Source organism: Drosophila virilis, chromosome 2, assembly GCF_030788295.1.
Source record: "Drosophila virilis strain 15010-1051.87 chromosome 2, Dvir_AGI_RSII-ME, whole genome shotgun sequence".
In the NCBI taxonomy this organism is placed as follows: domain Eukaryota; kingdom Metazoa; phylum Arthropoda; class Insecta; order Diptera; family Drosophilidae; genus Drosophila; species Drosophila virilis.
Genome location: NC_091544.1, coordinates 20,268,178 through 20,285,076, shown reverse-complemented (window position 1 = coordinate 20,285,076; position 16,899 = coordinate 20,268,178). Strand labels below are relative to the sequence as shown.

The following is a 16,899-nucleotide window of genomic DNA, read 5'->3' as shown; positions in this document are numbered from 1 at the left end:
CACAAAATGCGTATGCCGCAATTTGACAATACATTTAATTTTTTTGAACTTATTAAGAACTATATATAGTTCAACTCTTCAGAGGCCAGTATTTTAAGTTCATGTTTTTTATTTACTTTAAGTACTATTATTTTCCATATACCTACACATTTTAAACATTCTTGTCTGCTTGTTGTTTTTTGACCGCCAAAAAAATATCTGGCGACTTATCGATAAGGCATCTAACAACAGATGTTGAAGTGTCCCAATCACTTATCGATAACACATATACCAGCACAAGGTGCAATTCCCGCGCTTCTATTTAAATTTTTGGACATTTCCCCTCAGGTGCGGCCGGCGAGCCTATAATTGGATTATGTCGTTGACGGTTTACTGTGTGTGTTGTTCTTTCTAACTAAATAGTTGTATTTCGTCAGATCAGAGGGCTGCCACGATATGGGAATGCATTTTCAAAGTAAATTGATACTTTTATTTCGTTTTTTTGTGAATAATAAACTCTTCTTATAGAGGTAATCTGTGTTGGCGCCGTTGTTATTGGTTGCTTCTCGACTTTGCTGATTATTGTTTGCAAATTGCTGGGTGAAAATATTTCCAATGTGTTGTTACTTGAGGATAGAGAGTATGAGTTCGATTATGTGATTGGTAAGTTATAGTCTCCCACGCCCAGTTGATTGAATGTTGAAATTTGAATTTTCTAGTGGGTGCCGGGACAGCTGGTTCCACGCTTACATCTCTACTGACGAAACACAGCAATGGCAGCGTGTTGCTAATTGAGGCTGGCGGCTCATTTGGCTACCTTAGTCGAATTCCACTACTGACAACATTTCAACAAAAGGGCACCAATGACTGGTCTTTTCTGTCGGTCCCCCAGAAGCACTCGTCAAAGGGTCTGATCGAGCAGCGTCAGTGTCTGCCGCGCGGCAAGGGCCTGGGTGGATCGGCTAATCTAAACTATATGTTGCATTTTGATGGACATGGTCCTGACTTTAACGACTGGCACAAGCTGCACAACCTAAGCAATTGGAGCTGGACTGACATACGTCCTTTTTTGGCTGCTGCCAAGCCCAAGCCAGGGGATCTTTTTGAAGTGCCACGTAGCTACTCCACGTTATCGCAAGCGCTGGACGAATCTGAAGCAGAATTTTTGCATAAGCCCTGGCATTTTCGGCGCTCTGTTTATAACATAAAGAATGGACTGCGACACTCTGTGCTACAGCAATTCCTGTTACCTGTGCTCAACAGCGTGAATCTTCGACTACTGCCCCAGGCTCTGGTAAAAAGCATAAGGCTGTCTTCAACATCCATTCCAAAAGCCAGCTCCGTTCTGGTAGGTGTCAAAGACGAGCACAGCAAGGAGCTGGAGTTCCACATTAAAGTGCGACGTGAGTTGTTGCTCTGTGCAGGCGCCTATCAAACTCCGCAATTGCTTCTAGCCTCCGGCATCGGTGACAGCACAAAATTAACCCGGCTGGGTCTGCAAGTGCAACATCATTTGCCACTGGTGGGTCAGGGCCTGCATGATCACTTTAATGTGCCGATATTTGTCTCAATAGATACCATCGGACCTACTCTTAACCAGCGCACATTGCTTAATCCTATGAATCTGTTTAAATATTTAAGTACCGGCTCTGGAGCCTTCGGAAACTTTGGAGTGCTCGGACATGTGGCTGGCTACGAGGAACAGACACCCTTCGGTATCACGTTCTTTGGCGCCGGCGCCATAGATGAAAGTGCCTTCATGTCTATTTCCAACTTCAAACGTTCGGCATTTCGTGCACTTTTTCCACGTTACCATAATGCTTCACAGGAGGGTTTTATTTTCATATCCAGCTGCTTACAGCCCAAATCTAGAGGGTTTGTTTCACTGCAGCACAAGTCTATGCGCAGAAATCCCCTTATTGATCCGAACTATCTTAGCAACAAGCAGGATGTGGCCTGCACCATTGCGGCCATAAGAAACGCTGTAAAGGTAACAAGTTGCTTAAATGTTCCAAGCATTTGAATGTATAAACCTACTTATATGTATATATTTAAAGATTGTCACATCCTCCGCTTTTGTAAAATTAAGGCCGCGTATTCATTGGCCCAAGCTACAGGAATGCGCCAATTTCGGACCCTTTGAAAGAGATTTTGTGAAACAACAGCCCTCGGATAATTATCTGGAGTGTCTGATGCGTCACATAGGTCTGGGATCACATCATCCAGGCGGCAGTTGTGCTTTGGGTAGCGTAGTCGACTCTGAACTTAGGTAATTTTTTTCTATAACTGTTGAACAAAAGCCACGGACATTTATGTTCAACTCCAATTACAGATTATATGGCCTTGCAAATGTGCGTGTTGTCGATGCCAGCGTATTGCCCCGACCCATTTCCGGCAATCCCAATACTGTTATTACAGCTATTGCTATGCGCGCAGCCACATGGATACTGAAGAATGAGCTACAAGACAGTTAAATTGATATAAATTAGCTTTGTTGATATAACTAGTTGACGGTTATCAACATTTTTGTTATTTTAATTTCCTTATTAAATATTTATTAAAAATGTTCTATTGTGTTTACAGTTTCTCTACTTTGGCTTTAATAATTCGTAACGGGTCGACCGGTCGATCATTCTTATCCGTTTCCACCATACCAATCCGCTTCACTACCTCCATTCCAGTGTACACGCGTCCAAAAATGGTGTGCTTGTTGTCCAGCCACTGAGTGGGAGCCAGAGTAATAAAGAACTGTGAGCCGTTTGTGTCTGGGCCAGAGTTGGCCATTGACAAAATACCGGCACCAGTGTGCTTTAGGTCACTATGCAGCTCGTCCGCAAACTCTCCGCCGTAAACAGATGTGCCGCCACGGCCAGTTCCTGTGGGATCACCGCCTTGTATCATGAAATCACGTATAATGCGATGGAACACCACGTTGTTATAGTAGCCGCGTCGGGACAGCTCCGCAAAGTTATAGCACTAAAGCCAATGCAAAGCATTAATAATTAATCAATAAGTGGTGCCCATATCGCCATATCGGGTACGTACAGTATTCGGTGCGTGTTTCCAGTACAGCTCCACAGTAATTTCGCCCATACTAAGGGAATGGAAAGCAATTCATGCAGCATATATGTTGCCACTTATTGTCTACGAATACTCACGTAGTTTCCAGCGTCACGAAAGGCGGCTGCCACGCCTTGTCGGGCACGCTGCCAGATGAAGGATTCGCCAACATTATTTGCTTTTAATATATTGCTTGAATAATTTAAACAACAAATTACAATTTGTACACCGCAACGCTGTTAATCTTGTGGCGGCAGGCCGATAAGTCGTCGATAAATTGCATCCGAAATGTATTTGTCGATAATTTATTATGTGGGATTGGGAAATTAATTCCGTTAAGTAAGAAAGTCTATTCTGTTAACCGTGTAGATTCTGTAAAGTTGAAAATGTAAGGTTTTAATGAAATTATGTATTAAATTGTTCCCGACACTGCCGAGCCATTTTTGGTTTAAAAATATCAATATAATATAGTCTTAATCATGTTTTTTTCCTTCAAATATTAAGCGAATTCAAATTAATTATTATCCATTAATAGCACTGTTGTTCATTTTTCAATAATACTATAGAGGTTATATTTTGAATTTTATACCCTGTACCCATTACAAATGGGTAATACGGACTTAATAGTTTTGTGCTTATGTATGTAACAGGTTAACGGTAGCATATTCCACCCTACAAAGTAAATCATTTTTTGGTCAGCATTAATAGTCGACTCGAATTAGCCATATCTTTTTTAAAGATGGTAGACAAGAGATTTAGAAAAATTAAAATATAAAGCCTGTATGGATAATCTTGGGTTAGTATAGACACATATTGGGACTCCATATTCAAACCTGAAATTTGCATTAAGTTTTGCCTATAATCACCAAAGTTAACTACAAATGCATTTTCCATTTGGTGGGTGTGTGTATGTGTGTGTGTGTCTGTGTATGTGAGTGGCGTTGTGGATCTATTTTAAAGTTCTTCTCATTTTGCTTTTGGGTACAGGGTAACTTCTAGTCGGACTGTGGACGAGAGCACATTTACTTCCTACGATTAAATTGATTGACCCAAGCATTCCTATTTTCTCTTAGGTTATCTACTTTTTGTGCCAAATAATTTTTTTTTTTTTTTTATTACGTAGGAAATCGGTATCCATCCCAAGTTCATACAAGCTAAAAAAAAAAGAGCTAGTACAACGATATGCCATCTTATTTCTCACATCCATTCGCTTTATAAAATGAAAACTTTTCCATAATTTAATATAAATAATACACGTTTAGTACTAGTCGTTGGTCATTGTTTGGCATGCGAGAAATATAAATTATGCAAATTTCTTGTGCGTTTTGGGGGTCAACAATTTTATCCAGATATAGACAGGCCCCAAAATCACTTTATATGTAAGGTCACAGCTATGAATATGTTGCAACTGGACGCTGAAGTGTCGCAATTCTCTCTAAGTAAAGCACGGGAACTGATTAACTAAAATAAACCCATGTGTGTGGATTTTGTGTGCTGCCCGAAACCTAAATTGCCCGACAATTGACAATTGAGCGAAATTGGATTGAATCACAGAGCCGACTAGCGCCCAGCACAGCGAATGGAACCCACCGATTCAGTGAGTCACAGACAGATGTAAACGCAGCGCGCCTTAGTCCAAGCTGTGACCGCAGAGAGCTAAAACCCCTGATCGGAACTTGAAAAATGAATAATATCGACGATGTTCTGGGAGTGCTGCAGCGATTTGCATGGCCCGACTATGTTGCGTTTGTGGCCATGTTTCTACTCTGCATCGGCATTGGCATCTACTTTGGTTTCATGAACAAATCCGTCTCCGAGGATGATTACATGCTGGGAGGCCGCAAAATGCTGGTGGTGCCCGTTGCGTTCTCACTGGTGGCCAGCTTTATTTCTGGCATTACATTACTTGGACTGCCCACCGAAGTGTACTCGTATGGTATACAGTATCTATATGTATCCCTCGGCGTCATAGGCATGGGAATTGTGATGGGAGTCTTTTATTTGCCCGTTTTTCATGATCTTAACATTACGTCCACCTATGAGGTAAGCACAGTAAGCTAAGAGTCAACAACCTGAATGAATTAAAGAGAGTTTTACAGATAGCTTACTTTTTTCCACTTAAATGTTACTTTGTAAAACTCTTTTAAAATTTTGTTGAATATATATATTTCGCATGGGTAAAAATATAACTCGAATGCATCTTAATCTCATGGACCTGATACGTTAGAGACTTCAACTTAATAATGTTGACTGATTTTAAGGTCTGTCCTTAATCACGACTTAGAACATCAAATTTGGCATGTATTATGCGTATCTCAAGCAAAACCTCCCCTGCTGCTCCAAAAATTGAAACAACAAATTTTAAGGCTTAGTCCTAAGTTTGTATCTTTCATCAATAGATTGCGAAATTAATTTTACGACTGAATGTTACAATACAGGGTATTTCCAGGCTGTGCAGTTTCGTCTACAGCACGCTTTCCTATATTTGTTGAGTTTGCTTTTTTGCTAACAAATGATAAAGAACTGTTTACGTCATGAAGATATATATATTCATATAGTTAGGATAATTAATTAATTCTAGAATCATAAAAAAAAATACCCTTTTCTTATAGTATTTGGAGGTTCGCTTTGATCGTCGACTGCGTCTTTTTGGTTCCATAATGTTTGCCATTATGAATGTAAGCATTGCAAATACTCTACAAATATTATGCACCAAGTCTCATTTAAATTATTATCTATAGGTAGCCTATCTGCCCATTGTGATCTATGTGCCGGCACTTGCCTTCAACCAGGTAACTGGAGTAGGTGTGCACACCATTACGCCGATTGTATGCATCATTTGCGTGTTCTATACAAGCATGGGCGGCCTTAAGGCCGTCGTCTGGACGGATGTGGTGCAGGCAGTGTCCATGCTGGGCGCCCTAGCTTTGGTCGCTATAAAGGGCAGCTTGGATATTGGCGGCGCTAGTGTGGTATTGGAGCGTGCTTGGCACTCGAACAGATTGGAGGCACCCGAGTGAGTTGAATGACTATTTTCGGCTCGCCGAACAGCTAATACCCTAGTAGACCTATCGCTTGTATGGTAACGCGTGTAATTGCTGGGCTCAGTCATGAGATCTTCAAAGCAGACATGTTTTCTATATAGTAATCTAATGTGTTGATGTGTTGCTTATTTAGAAGCTGCATCAATTAAGTAAAAGTCAGAACCGAACTGCCTCTATGCGTTACAGTTTCATGACAAGCTATACTTATTTCAATGTGGGTACACAAATGTTTCCAAATAAGCTTTAAAGTGTTTCGCATGCTCTTGTAGCCTTAGTATTGATCCCACAGTACGTCACACATTCTGGTGCCTGTTCTTTGGAGGCATTGTCTACTGGACGCAGACCAACGCAGTTTCCCAGAACATGATACAACGCTATCTATCGCTGCCCACGTTGGCGGATGCACGCAAGGCTTTGGTCATATTTTGTACCGGAGTCTTGATCCTGATGGCCTTGTGTGGCTACAACGGACTGCTCATCTATGCGACATATCAAAATTGTGATCCACTAACTACCAAGGTATGTATGTAAATAAGTCAGGGTATGGTTTTTATTTTGAATACCATTTAACTGCATCAACAGCTGGCGAAGGCACGGGATCAGCTTTTGCCGCTTTTTGTCATGGACACGCTGGGCGAGCTGCCTGGAATGACGGGTCTATTTATTTCTGGCGTCTTTAGCGCTGCTCTAAGCTCACTCTCAACCTGTCTGAACTCAATGTCCGCTGTGGTATTGGAAGACTTTGTGAAGCCGTATGTTAAGAAACCGCTAACAAATCGGGCCACCAATTGGATCATGCGTCTGGTCGTAGTGGGCATAGGAGTGCTCTGCGTGGCGCTAGTTTATGTTGTGGAGCATATGGGTACTGTGCTGCAGCTGACCATGAGCCTAGAGTCAATCACAAATGGGCCACTCTTCGGCATCTTTACCATGGGCTTAATTATGCCCTGGATTAATGGCAATGTGAGTCTCAAATGTTTCACAATATGCCCTAAGAACCTTTCAAGAAATTTGTTATTCCCCTAGAGCGCAATACTCGGCGGTTGCGTGGGAGTCGTTGTAATGTCTTGGGTAAGCTTGAATGCACAGTGGGCCATCGCATCGGGCGCCATTCGTTATCAAACCAAACCATTAAACGTTGAACAGTGCAGCTACAGTTTCGATGCAGCTGCTCTGGTGTCCAGCGCCACCAATGCCACCCATATGAATGGGCCATCAGCGGAGTAAGTGCAGCCTCCCTGGCCATCATTGATATTATTACTATACTACTTGTTATGCTTGGTGTATTTTAGGGATATTTTCCCATTGTATCGGATATCATATATGTGGTATACGACCTTGGGCGCCTCAGTTACTATAATCATTGCACTGCTCAGCACTCTAGTCTTTGGCACTAACAATCCCAACAAAGTGGATCCTGTACTGCTCACACCTTGCATTCGAAAGTACTTTAAGTTTGATTCACTCAAGCCAACGGTGGGTATAGAAACTCATCTTAATGAGCATAAATTCATTTTATATTTACTTTTTAAAAGGTTTACAAGGTCGAAATTCCGCTGCAGCACAAGCTATGCAGCGATGAGGTGGCTCTTTAGTTGGTCGTGATATGAAAATCAAATATAATATTGAATATATATACATATAAAATATACATAAGTGTCTATAAATATTTTTCAAAAAAATCCTATATATGTTTCCTAATTGGGCCAATCAACAACAAGTTCGCAAAAGTGCACCGAAATTTAAAAAATCTCATTTTGTGCGCATTGTTTTTGTGCAGACGCATACATTTAAATGAACTTCAGAACTTAATGAGAGCATTGAGAGTATTAACCCATAACACTTCCTCTCTTGGCCAGATGCCAATCAAGTGACCGAGTTGCGGACCCGAGCAAAAACGAAGTCTATCTTGGACCTGAATCAAATGTCAGAAATATGTGGCTACCATTTATCTTCCAACTTAGTCTTAATGAGTCATTTAAGACTAAGTCTTAATAAGTCAACTAATGACGATCAGGCCAGCTAGTTTAGATTTTTATATAAATGTACGTTACAAATATAAAGGTATTCATTTATTAAATGCTTGATAACAATTAATTATAAACGATTAACACAATGGGCTGTGAGACACATTTTTAAATTTGATAGTCGATGGGGCTGCCGCTTTAATTACTTCTGCTGCACTTTGGCTAGCAGAACGAGGCGCTCGGATTCATTGAGATGTTCGTAAAATGTGGGAAAATGTTCATTTTGTGCGAAGTTGGTGAGAAACTTTTGCAAATTCTCGCCAATGTCGCCTGTGTAGTTGCACTCCTTCAGCAGTACCTGCAGCACTTGCTCATCCTCTACATTGTCCTCATCGAAATCGAAACACAGGTCGGAGATGTAGCGTGGCTTGGCGGCATTGCCGGCAGCATCATCTTCCTCGGTGACTTCATCCTCGGAATCTGTAAGCGGCGCATCCGTCTTGCCTTCTTGGAAGTGCTGATATTCGGATATGAGCACTTTAAATATCTTCACAAGTGCGGGAATCGTAATCCATTTCTGATATGAGGACGCAACTGAACGTGTGCGTATGCGATCGCCGCTCGGCTCATCCACTAGTTCCTTGTACGTAATTGACGTCAATCGATTGTCCTGCGTTGCTACGCCGTACTCGAAAAGCTTGCACAGAGCCATCGTTGTGACCTGTTGAGAAATAAAGGTATACATACATCTGTTTCAGTTGTCAGTCCATAAAATAATAGGTTTATAGAGAAATGTACATACTTTGCGTTCGTATGCACCAAAGAAGGAGTTCTGTCGCGACAGCCAATTAGTCAGAACAAACTGTAAGGCAGGCTCGCCATTGGGTCCAGGCACTGTAGACAGAAAGTTTAGCACAGCATCCATTTGGGTAAGGAACAGATGGGCGAATATGAGCACCAAATTCATGATGACCTTGAGGCACTCGAGGTTCTGCATCTTGCTGATGACTGCCTTTAGCAGCATATCAACCGTTTGACCAAGCATGCTACCCATTTTGGTGATAATGGTGATGACCAATCGTCCAATTTGACCACCGGCTGTCATCTCGGCATTCATGGGATTTAGCAAAACAGTTGCCACCTGCATGACATAGTTGACGCCCTCGCCATTCTTATAGTTGCAGATCTGCTCCGGTGAAACATTGATGAAGCTGCGCAGGCACTCCCCACCAGCGACCATTACGGTGTGATCGTCAGTGTGCAGCACACAGTTGATCATCGCGGGAAATGCTGTTTCCAGCAGGACATTGGGCAGAGGCGGCTCCGTGTACCTGACAATTGTATTTAGCACATCCAGGGCAATATCCTGCTTCTCGGCGCATTGTTCACCCTGAAGCGCTAGTATGCTTACAATGGTGGGTATGAATTTCTCTTGGAGCGATCCCAGACACTGCTTGTGCTGGCAGAGCGCCTTGATCAGATCTTGAACGTTCTCCAAAACAAACGGATCTTCAGCATATTTCAGGAAGGCTGCAATGGTCAGGGGTGTGATCTTGGGGTGCATTGCGTACGCAAAGTCCGCATCAAACTTGACCATCATTGTTAGAGCCTCCATTATAAGCGCCAGAACAGTGGCCTTGCAGCCGGGCACAAGGGTCATAATACCATCTAGGAAACCAGGTAACTTGGAGACAAGTAATGTACGTTTCTCCCCCTCGACATCTTCGTTAGCTTGCAGGAAGCCGTGCAAGGTGCGAACGGCACTGATGCGTAATATGTGCGACTTATCCGGCGATAGACTGCACAGAGTTACGTCCAGAATTTCGCTTATCATTTGCGGATTGTACAAATCTGACTTAGAGTATGTGCTCAGGGTCCAGAGCGCACGTCCGACCAGATGGGGCGATTCCTGGTGCACTAGCAAATTACGAACGATTGTCAGATAATTAAGCAAGTCAAATTTCGAATCGCCCTCGAGTATTATGTCACGAAATCCATGAACAGCATCCATGCAGGCTTCTTGAATCTTCCACCAATTCGGATTGTTAGCAGCCTTTTCTGCCTCGGCCACGCTAAAGTGCCGGCCCAGTGCTTCCTGCAACGGCTGAATGGCCTTCACTCCGAACTCGTCATTTATGGCCTGTATATGAAATATATCAGAGCGGAAATATATTGGCCATCATCTACATTATTTAACGCATATATGCCTACCATCATAGGGATGTCTACATACATGTATACACACATACATATATGGTTAAAAATCAACCAGCCCTGACTAAAGTGCACACCTTTTAAAGCTTTAGGAATTGGCGCGGTTTTAAAAGCAGACAGACGGTTATTGATATATACACACAGTACAACTTTAATATAGCATTTCTAGCTGATATGCAATTGATACATTTCCTCCCATTTGATATTTCGAAAATAGTTTGTATATATAGTTAATATTAGTGACTCACCAGCAGCACATCACGGCCACACATGCGTACAGTTAGCTCGACACCGCCATCGTCCTCGTCGTCAACGAATTTCTCGGGGTCCTCTTGCCAGTCCTCCAACTGCTCCTCACTGAGCTGTATGTATACGATGGTTATGTAGATTAAATCGGCAAGGACATTCTTAATGTTGCCACGCAGTTTCCCACATGTGACAATGCAGTTTATGAACTCGAGGATTTGTATGATCAGCGTTTGGAAATTGGTCTGCTCATCATCTTCTTCGTTTTCGCCACTCGCCAGCGGATTTGCCTCCGTCTGATTAACGGAAACCTTCACGTAAGTTTCTGCAATTTGTGTAAGCAACTGCCAGATAATTGGCAATATGCGCTCCATGAAGGGATTAATGTATTTTGGCATATCGGTTACCAGATAAGTGAACACTGCAAATTAAAACCGAAATTATAAACTGTCGCAGGGTTTATTAACAGATTACAGACCTTTAATGATTTCGGAGCGCAGCAAAAAGCTGGATCCAGCGCCACAATTCATACTCAGATAATGCACAAGCTTATCCATGAAGTTCGTAAGTATGGAACTCATCATGGAGCTCTGCTCCTGCTTGTCAGTTATCAGCGCCGAGATAGACATAAAGAGCTGTTTCAGGGTTCGTATGGCGGAGACGCGCGTTTTGATTGAGTAGTTTTGCTCCGAGTCGAAAATGCGATACACCTCGGGTATGACCACTGGACCAAGATCCTTGATTTGCTCAACATCGTATGTAAAATCCTGCAGCACTTGCATAGCTCCATGTATGGAATCCTCATTGCCACCCAGACACTTGACAATAATGTCAAAGAGCTCCGCCCAGCAGTGTGGATAATCGGTAGCTGCTATTGTAGATATTGTGTGTGCCACCGAAGAGCGTATCTTAGAGTTGGGGTCGTAGAGGCCATTGGGCAATATGTTACGTATTGTGCGTTTGGCCTGCTCGGTGGCCATATGACCGCCTGCCTTATCCGTCTCATCGAGATCTGTCCAGTGATTTTCCACGTATCGCGTCAGCATTATAATGGCAATTTGACGCAACGGTAGCTCGTGCGACTGATTCATTATAATCTCCGACAAGTAGACGCCATACCCTGCAATTCGAAGCCGTTAGCATGAAGCAGACAACGCCTGGCTTTGCCCGCCAATTTGCATGCATCATACCTTCTGTGTATTGCAATTGCTTGTTACGCTTTTCCGCCTGTTGCAAAACACTTGTGTCCGAGCTCAGCAGATTCTGTAGTTCCTCGATGATGGCTTGCTTAACAGAATCGCCGCCACCGCGTGCAACACCTACGCCACCTTCGTCGTTCGACATGACAGAGTATCAAAATTAAATATAAAAAAAATACACAAAGCCGCTAAGGTGATGTTTGCCGCAGCAGATCGTAGCACATGTGAACTGCTGTTAGTTCTGTTCAAACTTATTTTTCTGTTCTACAACACTGCTCGTGCGTTCACTGTGTAGTACTGTGACTTTACAGTCATAGTGAAAAAACTGTAATTTAAATAATTCTTCAACTGAAATTATATTTTAGGGCGTGGCAAGCTTCAATATTTACCTTGTACTGTAATGCCAATGCTTTTTACGAATAAAGTAAAGTTATTAGGAATTTATTTAACGTCATACCCTAAGGTTGCAATAATATTGGTAAGAGTAACTGTTAAGTACTTTCATATTTAAAAAGCATACATGCAGTCGTTGTACAGCACTTCTTTTAATACCATCGCCTTGCTCTGCCGCTGCCGCCTTTGACCTGCTGTAAATTTATTACAATTTATAAGAGTAAATATTAAATAAAAGCAATGACGGGCATCATGGATACAGTAGAAATGCCTAAATTACCGGAAAATCAAAAAACTTTTGCGGGAATACCCGAAGCAATATTTTTAGTGAGTATCATGTTGCAGGCGTCGTCGGCCGCTGAGTCAATTCCAATTCTAACCTAGATGTAGACCACAGCCAAAACATCTGTAGACAATTTTCCATATTAATCATCCACCCGTGTTCTGTTTGCAGGAGGAAATTGATACATTTATGACACAACCCGAGAACGAGAATTGTGAAAAGGTGTTGCAACGGCTGGACGAACAACATGGAAAGTATCGATTCATGGCCTACAACTTGGAGGCGCGCCGCCGCAAGCTAAAATCTCAGATTCCCGATCTGGAGCGGTCGTTGGAGATGGTGAATGTGCTGCGCAAAGAGAAAGAGGAGCGCGAAACGCAATTCTTGCTCAGTGACCAGGTGTTCATCAAGACGCTGGTGCCGCCCACAAAAACAGTTTATCTCTGGCTGGGAGCCAGCGTCATGCTGGAGTATCCACTAGACGAGGCCGAGGCGCTCTTAAAGCAAAATATTACATCTGCTGTGGGCAATCTTAAGTCAGTGGAGCACGACCAGGACTTCCTTAGGTGAGTTAAGATTTTGTGCGGTGCTGTATATTTATGCGTATCTCCCATTCCTACAGAGATCAAATAACCACAACCGAGGTTAACATGGCGCGGGTCTACAATTGGGGTGTTAAAAAGCGGCAGGCCGCGGCCAAAACTAATGCCAATAGTACGCCCTCGTAGATAACCCGTAGAGGTTAAAACTTAAAAAAAAAAAAGCACGCAAGGTAAATCGGGTGTTGTCCCTTATATATATTATTTATTTGTTTGAAAATATATTGTTTTGATTTCCGACGCCCGATAAACATTAAACAAAACATATAATCAGCTAGCAGTGCTTTCAAAATTAAAGAAGAAAAAATCTAAGGATACGCCAATTGCATTTTGTACTTGTTTAACTCTTGTTCTCGATAATAATAAATATGAAACACATACAATGCAGAAAATGGGCGTCAACATAACATACGAGATTGGGCCTCAAGAGTAAGCAAGCCGATGGAGGAACAATATATTTTGGATTAAAATATATATCTTTTTATATAGTCAGATCAGGGCTTCTTCAGCGAGAGAACTGGCTTACCTCTTTAATAAGAGAAGGCAGTAAATTGACACAGATGTATATGCATTTATTTAATTGTTTTTAATTGCATTAAACAAACTAACAACTTTTTTTTTCCCTAATTAGACAAAAATCCCGTTTATTCCCACTTCATGGACTGGTGTATGTAGTCGCCATCGGGGCTTACATAGTTTTTGATAGGAGGCGTTGCGACAGGCCCTTTCACAGCGACCGGCAACAGTTTCGTGTCTATTTCTATAGCAGCTTGGTAAAGCTCCTCGGACTCACGACGTAGTTCCTCTAGCGTTTTGTTTTGAGACTGCAGCAAGCGGTCAATGATTTGGAAATCTGCCACCTTCTCATCGTGCTTGTAGTGCGCCCATTGTTTCTTAAGAAGTGCACGCTGTTCTAGCTCCGCGATGCCCAAAGGTGTAAGCTTTCGTTCCCGTTTCCTGTACAGAAAGAGAAAGAAATTAAGCAGCAATTGGAGCGTGTTCTTCAGAAAGCAACCAACTTACGCCTTGTCGTCAATTAAATCTAAAGGCACCTCCAGTTCTTCCACCGGCTTAAGTTGACGCGCATTCCTTTCAAGCCTACGTATTTGCTTTTCGATTTTCTTTTTCTTGCGGTCCTCTCTCTGTTTTATTATCTGCGGGTCAAGTTTTTTCTTTTTCTTTAACGGTTCAGCGCACAGTACGGGCGTTGTGTGAAGGCAACGTGCGGCAAGACTGCTGCTCTGCAGACTCAACCTATTTATGTATGAAATGTGTATCTATATTAAGAGTAGGCTGTTAATTTATATTGTTTTAGAACAATTACCTGGATATTGCGCTGAGGAGCGACATTTTTAGTAAACAATTGAGCTAAAAGCCGAAATACCGTTTGCGTAATGTGCTGCTTCTTACCGTCGGTGTTTCATTGAAGTATATCGATTATCAACTTCCAAACATATGTTCAGGGCTGCAACGCACTGGCAACGCTGTGATGCTGCCGGACAATTTTATGGTTCATATGATTGATGTAACAGTAGATTATTAGAAGGCGCTGAGTTTGAATATTTTTATTTCGTCTGCAACACTGTCTGACAATGCATCTTGTCGATTTCTAAATATATGGTCAGGGCTGCAACGCACTGGCAACGCTGCGATGCTGCCGGACAATTTTTTGGTTCATATGATTGATGTAACAGTAGAATATGAGAAGGCGCTGAGTTTGAATATTTTTACTTCGTCTGCAACACTGTCTGACAATGCATCCTGTCGAAAAATGCATTTAAGTCTAAAGGCACTATCCTAACAAGGATTAGCCATAAAAAACAAAGCATCTTGAGCTTTTCTTCCCGTCCATCCGCAAATAAAACTTGAGCATTTTTTTTTACTATTTTTATACGATTTTAAAACTTTATTTTGAAAGATGAAAATAAACAATATACTTTTATTATGTGTTTTTGTTGTTTTAGTAAATTTTACATAATTTTCAATAAAATAAGTAGTTTTTTTTTCGATTAAAAATGTTTTATTATAGTTTAGTGTTTTGTTGTTGTTCTTTTACCTTCCCTTCCCGCGTTATTCGTTTTTTCCTTACAATTGCTGCATAAATATAAATTTATGTAATCATATTTTGCTTATATCCCAAATATTTAATTTTTCTTTTACACATTTTTTTTAATGCTGTATTACGTTCTATGGTGTTTTTTTAATTGTTATATTTATGTTTACTTTAAATGCTGTCTCGAAATACAAATCATAATTTTAGATTTTTTTATTTACGAGAAAATTACAAATTTTTGTGTAAGTCCACGTATTTGGCTTCTGCTTTACGGTCCAAACATTTTTTTTTTTCGAAAATTCCAAAAGATACACCAAAGCTAGTAAAGTAATATTGTAACGGAACCGATATCGAAATCGAAATCTATACAATATATATGCATGTCTGTCTATTTGCTGCGAATACACACATTTATATATTTCTGATTTAGTTTTTGCATTCGAAATGATTTAATCATATAAAGTTAATATATTATGCATTATACGCAGTCATCATGGATTTTGAAACTTTCGATTTGTGTATGCGATGCATCTTGCGTATTACATTCATATATATGTATATATGTTTATTGTGGTAAATAGTATTGTGTGTGTGTGTTGGAGTGTGTGTGTGTGTGTGTGTGTGTGTGTGTGTGTATTTCTGGTCTTTGGGGTAGGGTAGCATAAAAGGTTATGCTCGTCTATTGTTATTACATATACTTATAATTTAAATTGTCTGCCTTCTTTTTTTTCTGATCTCTCACTGCTGCTATCTTTCTTTCCACGTTGTGTTGAAAGTAAAGTTTACATATGTATGTATCGTAATTTAGTTGTTATTACTTGAAGAGGGTAATTCATTTGAAATGATGTTCTGCATATAAAAGTGAATACAATATAATTGTATCTTGAATTCGGTCAAGAAGGAATTTCGAAAATATGATTAGTGCCAGGCTCTTTTGTTTTGTAGGCAAACAATTTCGCTTAGTTATCATAATACATTCAACTAAATGTGTGCTTAAGTTAAAATGAAATAAACAAAAATCGTATATGCTTTTGAGGGACTTGGTTTTTATGGTTTCTTAACAGCGCTCTAAATCTGTCAATTTCATATTCGAAAATTTCATCTGCTTTACGCTTTCAGCTTGGTCATCTCGTCATTTTTTGAAGCCCTCAGAACTTTGTTTGTCTGGCATATTTTTAGAGCGCTGCAATTGCCGCTTATTTTATAATTACATTATAAAAGTTATTTCTAAAGTTGTTTGTACTATTTCTTGGAAATAATTCCGGTCTATTGTTGTATAACTAAATATTTTTTGTTTTTGTTTTCATTAATTTATTTTTGCTAAAATTAAAACAAAATTGATTTTTTGTTGTTCGTTTTTGTTTGACTTGGCTCTGGTATTAAGTTAATTTTAAACTTTCGCATCAGTGTATCGAAAATGATGCTTCTCAATATGGCCCAAAGATTATAAATTTTAATGTCGTAATGTTGCCGAAATGGTTAAATACATTTAAAAGGTTCTAAGCAAAACCCTTGCACATTTACTCCTGTTCCTGCTTTCGATCCTTATATGTACGCATACATATGCTGATGAAAAGAATAATTGGATGTTTTTTTTTGTTTGTTTTGTATTTGTGTTCAGCTCCGAAATCGTAAATCGTAAATGGTAAATCGTAATTCGTAATCCATAATCGATAAATGAATATTCATACATACTTATATACATAGTGTGTGCGTCTAAACACCTTTAAATGAATGCATATTCATAAATTAAATTTAATGTTCGTAAATTGTAAATTTTAAATTTTGCTAATTTTTGCTAGTTGGTTTTCTTCAAAATGTTTCGAAGTACGTTAAACTCACAACTCAATATTCTAAACTGA

The 16,899-nt window shown here is 40.5% G+C and overlaps 6 protein-coding genes across 6 annotated transcripts; 3 read left to right on the top strand and 3 right to left on the bottom strand.

Moving 5' to 3' along the window:
• Positions 1 to 180: 180 nt before the first annotated feature.
• Positions 181 to 2,453, top strand: ninaG (neither inactivation nor afterpotential protein G). The gene is made up of 5 exons (XM_002053242.4): positions 181 to 454; positions 508 to 642; positions 699 to 1,969; positions 2,037 to 2,248; positions 2,312 to 2,453. Exons 1-5 carry the CDS (start codon positions 436 to 438, stop codon positions 2,451 to 2,453), a joined length of 1,779 nt encoding a protein of 592 aa, XP_002053278.1. The 5' UTR covers positions 181 to 435.
• Positions 2,454 to 2,479: 26 nt separating this feature from the next.
• Cypl (peptidyl-prolyl cis-trans isomerase-like 1 Cypl) lies at positions 2,480 to 3,305 on the bottom strand. Its single transcript, XM_002053243.4, has 3 exons — positions 3,138 to 3,305; positions 3,025 to 3,073; positions 2,480 to 2,955 (listed from the first exon to the last, which is right to left on the bottom strand). The coding sequence occupies exons 1-3, from the start codon at positions 3,209 to 3,211 to the stop codon at positions 2,557 to 2,559; spliced, it is 522 nt and encodes a 173-aa protein (XP_002053279.1). The 5' UTR covers positions 3,212 to 3,305; the 3' UTR covers positions 2,480 to 2,556.
• A 1,330-nt stretch (positions 3,306 to 4,635) lies between these two features.
• Positions 4,636 to 8,111, top strand: bumpel (brother of rumpel). The gene is made up of 8 exons (XM_002053244.4): positions 4,636 to 5,082; positions 5,652 to 5,717; positions 5,781 to 6,055; positions 6,353 to 6,602; positions 6,666 to 7,046; positions 7,110 to 7,306; positions 7,376 to 7,559; positions 7,619 to 8,111. Exons 1-8 carry the CDS (start codon positions 4,723 to 4,725, stop codon positions 7,676 to 7,678), a joined length of 1,773 nt encoding a protein of 590 aa, XP_002053280.1. The 5' UTR covers positions 4,636 to 4,722; the 3' UTR covers positions 7,679 to 8,111.
• An 18-nt stretch (positions 8,112 to 8,129) lies between these two features.
• Ipo9 (Importin 9) lies at positions 8,130 to 11,954 on the bottom strand. The gene is made up of 5 exons (XM_002053245.4): positions 11,701 to 11,954; positions 10,989 to 11,630; positions 10,513 to 10,931; positions 8,853 to 10,190; positions 8,130 to 8,771 (listed from the first exon to the last, which is right to left on the bottom strand). The coding sequence occupies exons 1-5, from the start codon at positions 11,852 to 11,854 to the stop codon at positions 8,253 to 8,255; spliced, it is 3,072 nt and encodes a 1,023-aa protein (XP_002053281.1). The 5' UTR covers positions 11,855 to 11,954; the 3' UTR covers positions 8,130 to 8,252.
• Positions 11,955 to 12,246: 292 nt separating this feature from the next.
• On the top strand, positions 12,247 to 13,301 carry mgr (prefoldin subunit mgr). The gene is made up of 3 exons (XM_002053246.4): positions 12,247 to 12,429; positions 12,557 to 12,951; positions 13,008 to 13,301. Exons 1-3 carry the CDS (start codon positions 12,343 to 12,345, stop codon positions 13,111 to 13,113), a joined length of 588 nt encoding a protein of 195 aa, XP_002053282.1. The 5' UTR covers positions 12,247 to 12,342; the 3' UTR covers positions 13,114 to 13,301.
• Positions 13,302 to 13,535: 234 nt separating this feature from the next.
• Positions 13,536 to 14,462, bottom strand: mRpL40 (mitochondrial ribosomal protein L40). The gene is made up of 3 exons (XM_002053247.4): positions 14,309 to 14,462; positions 14,008 to 14,238; positions 13,536 to 13,941 (listed from the first exon to the last, which is right to left on the bottom strand). The coding sequence occupies exons 1-3, from the start codon at positions 14,332 to 14,334 to the stop codon at positions 13,629 to 13,631; spliced, it is 570 nt and encodes a 189-aa protein (XP_002053283.1). The 5' UTR covers positions 14,335 to 14,462; the 3' UTR covers positions 13,536 to 13,628.
• Positions 14,463 to 16,899: the final 2,437 nt, after the last annotated feature.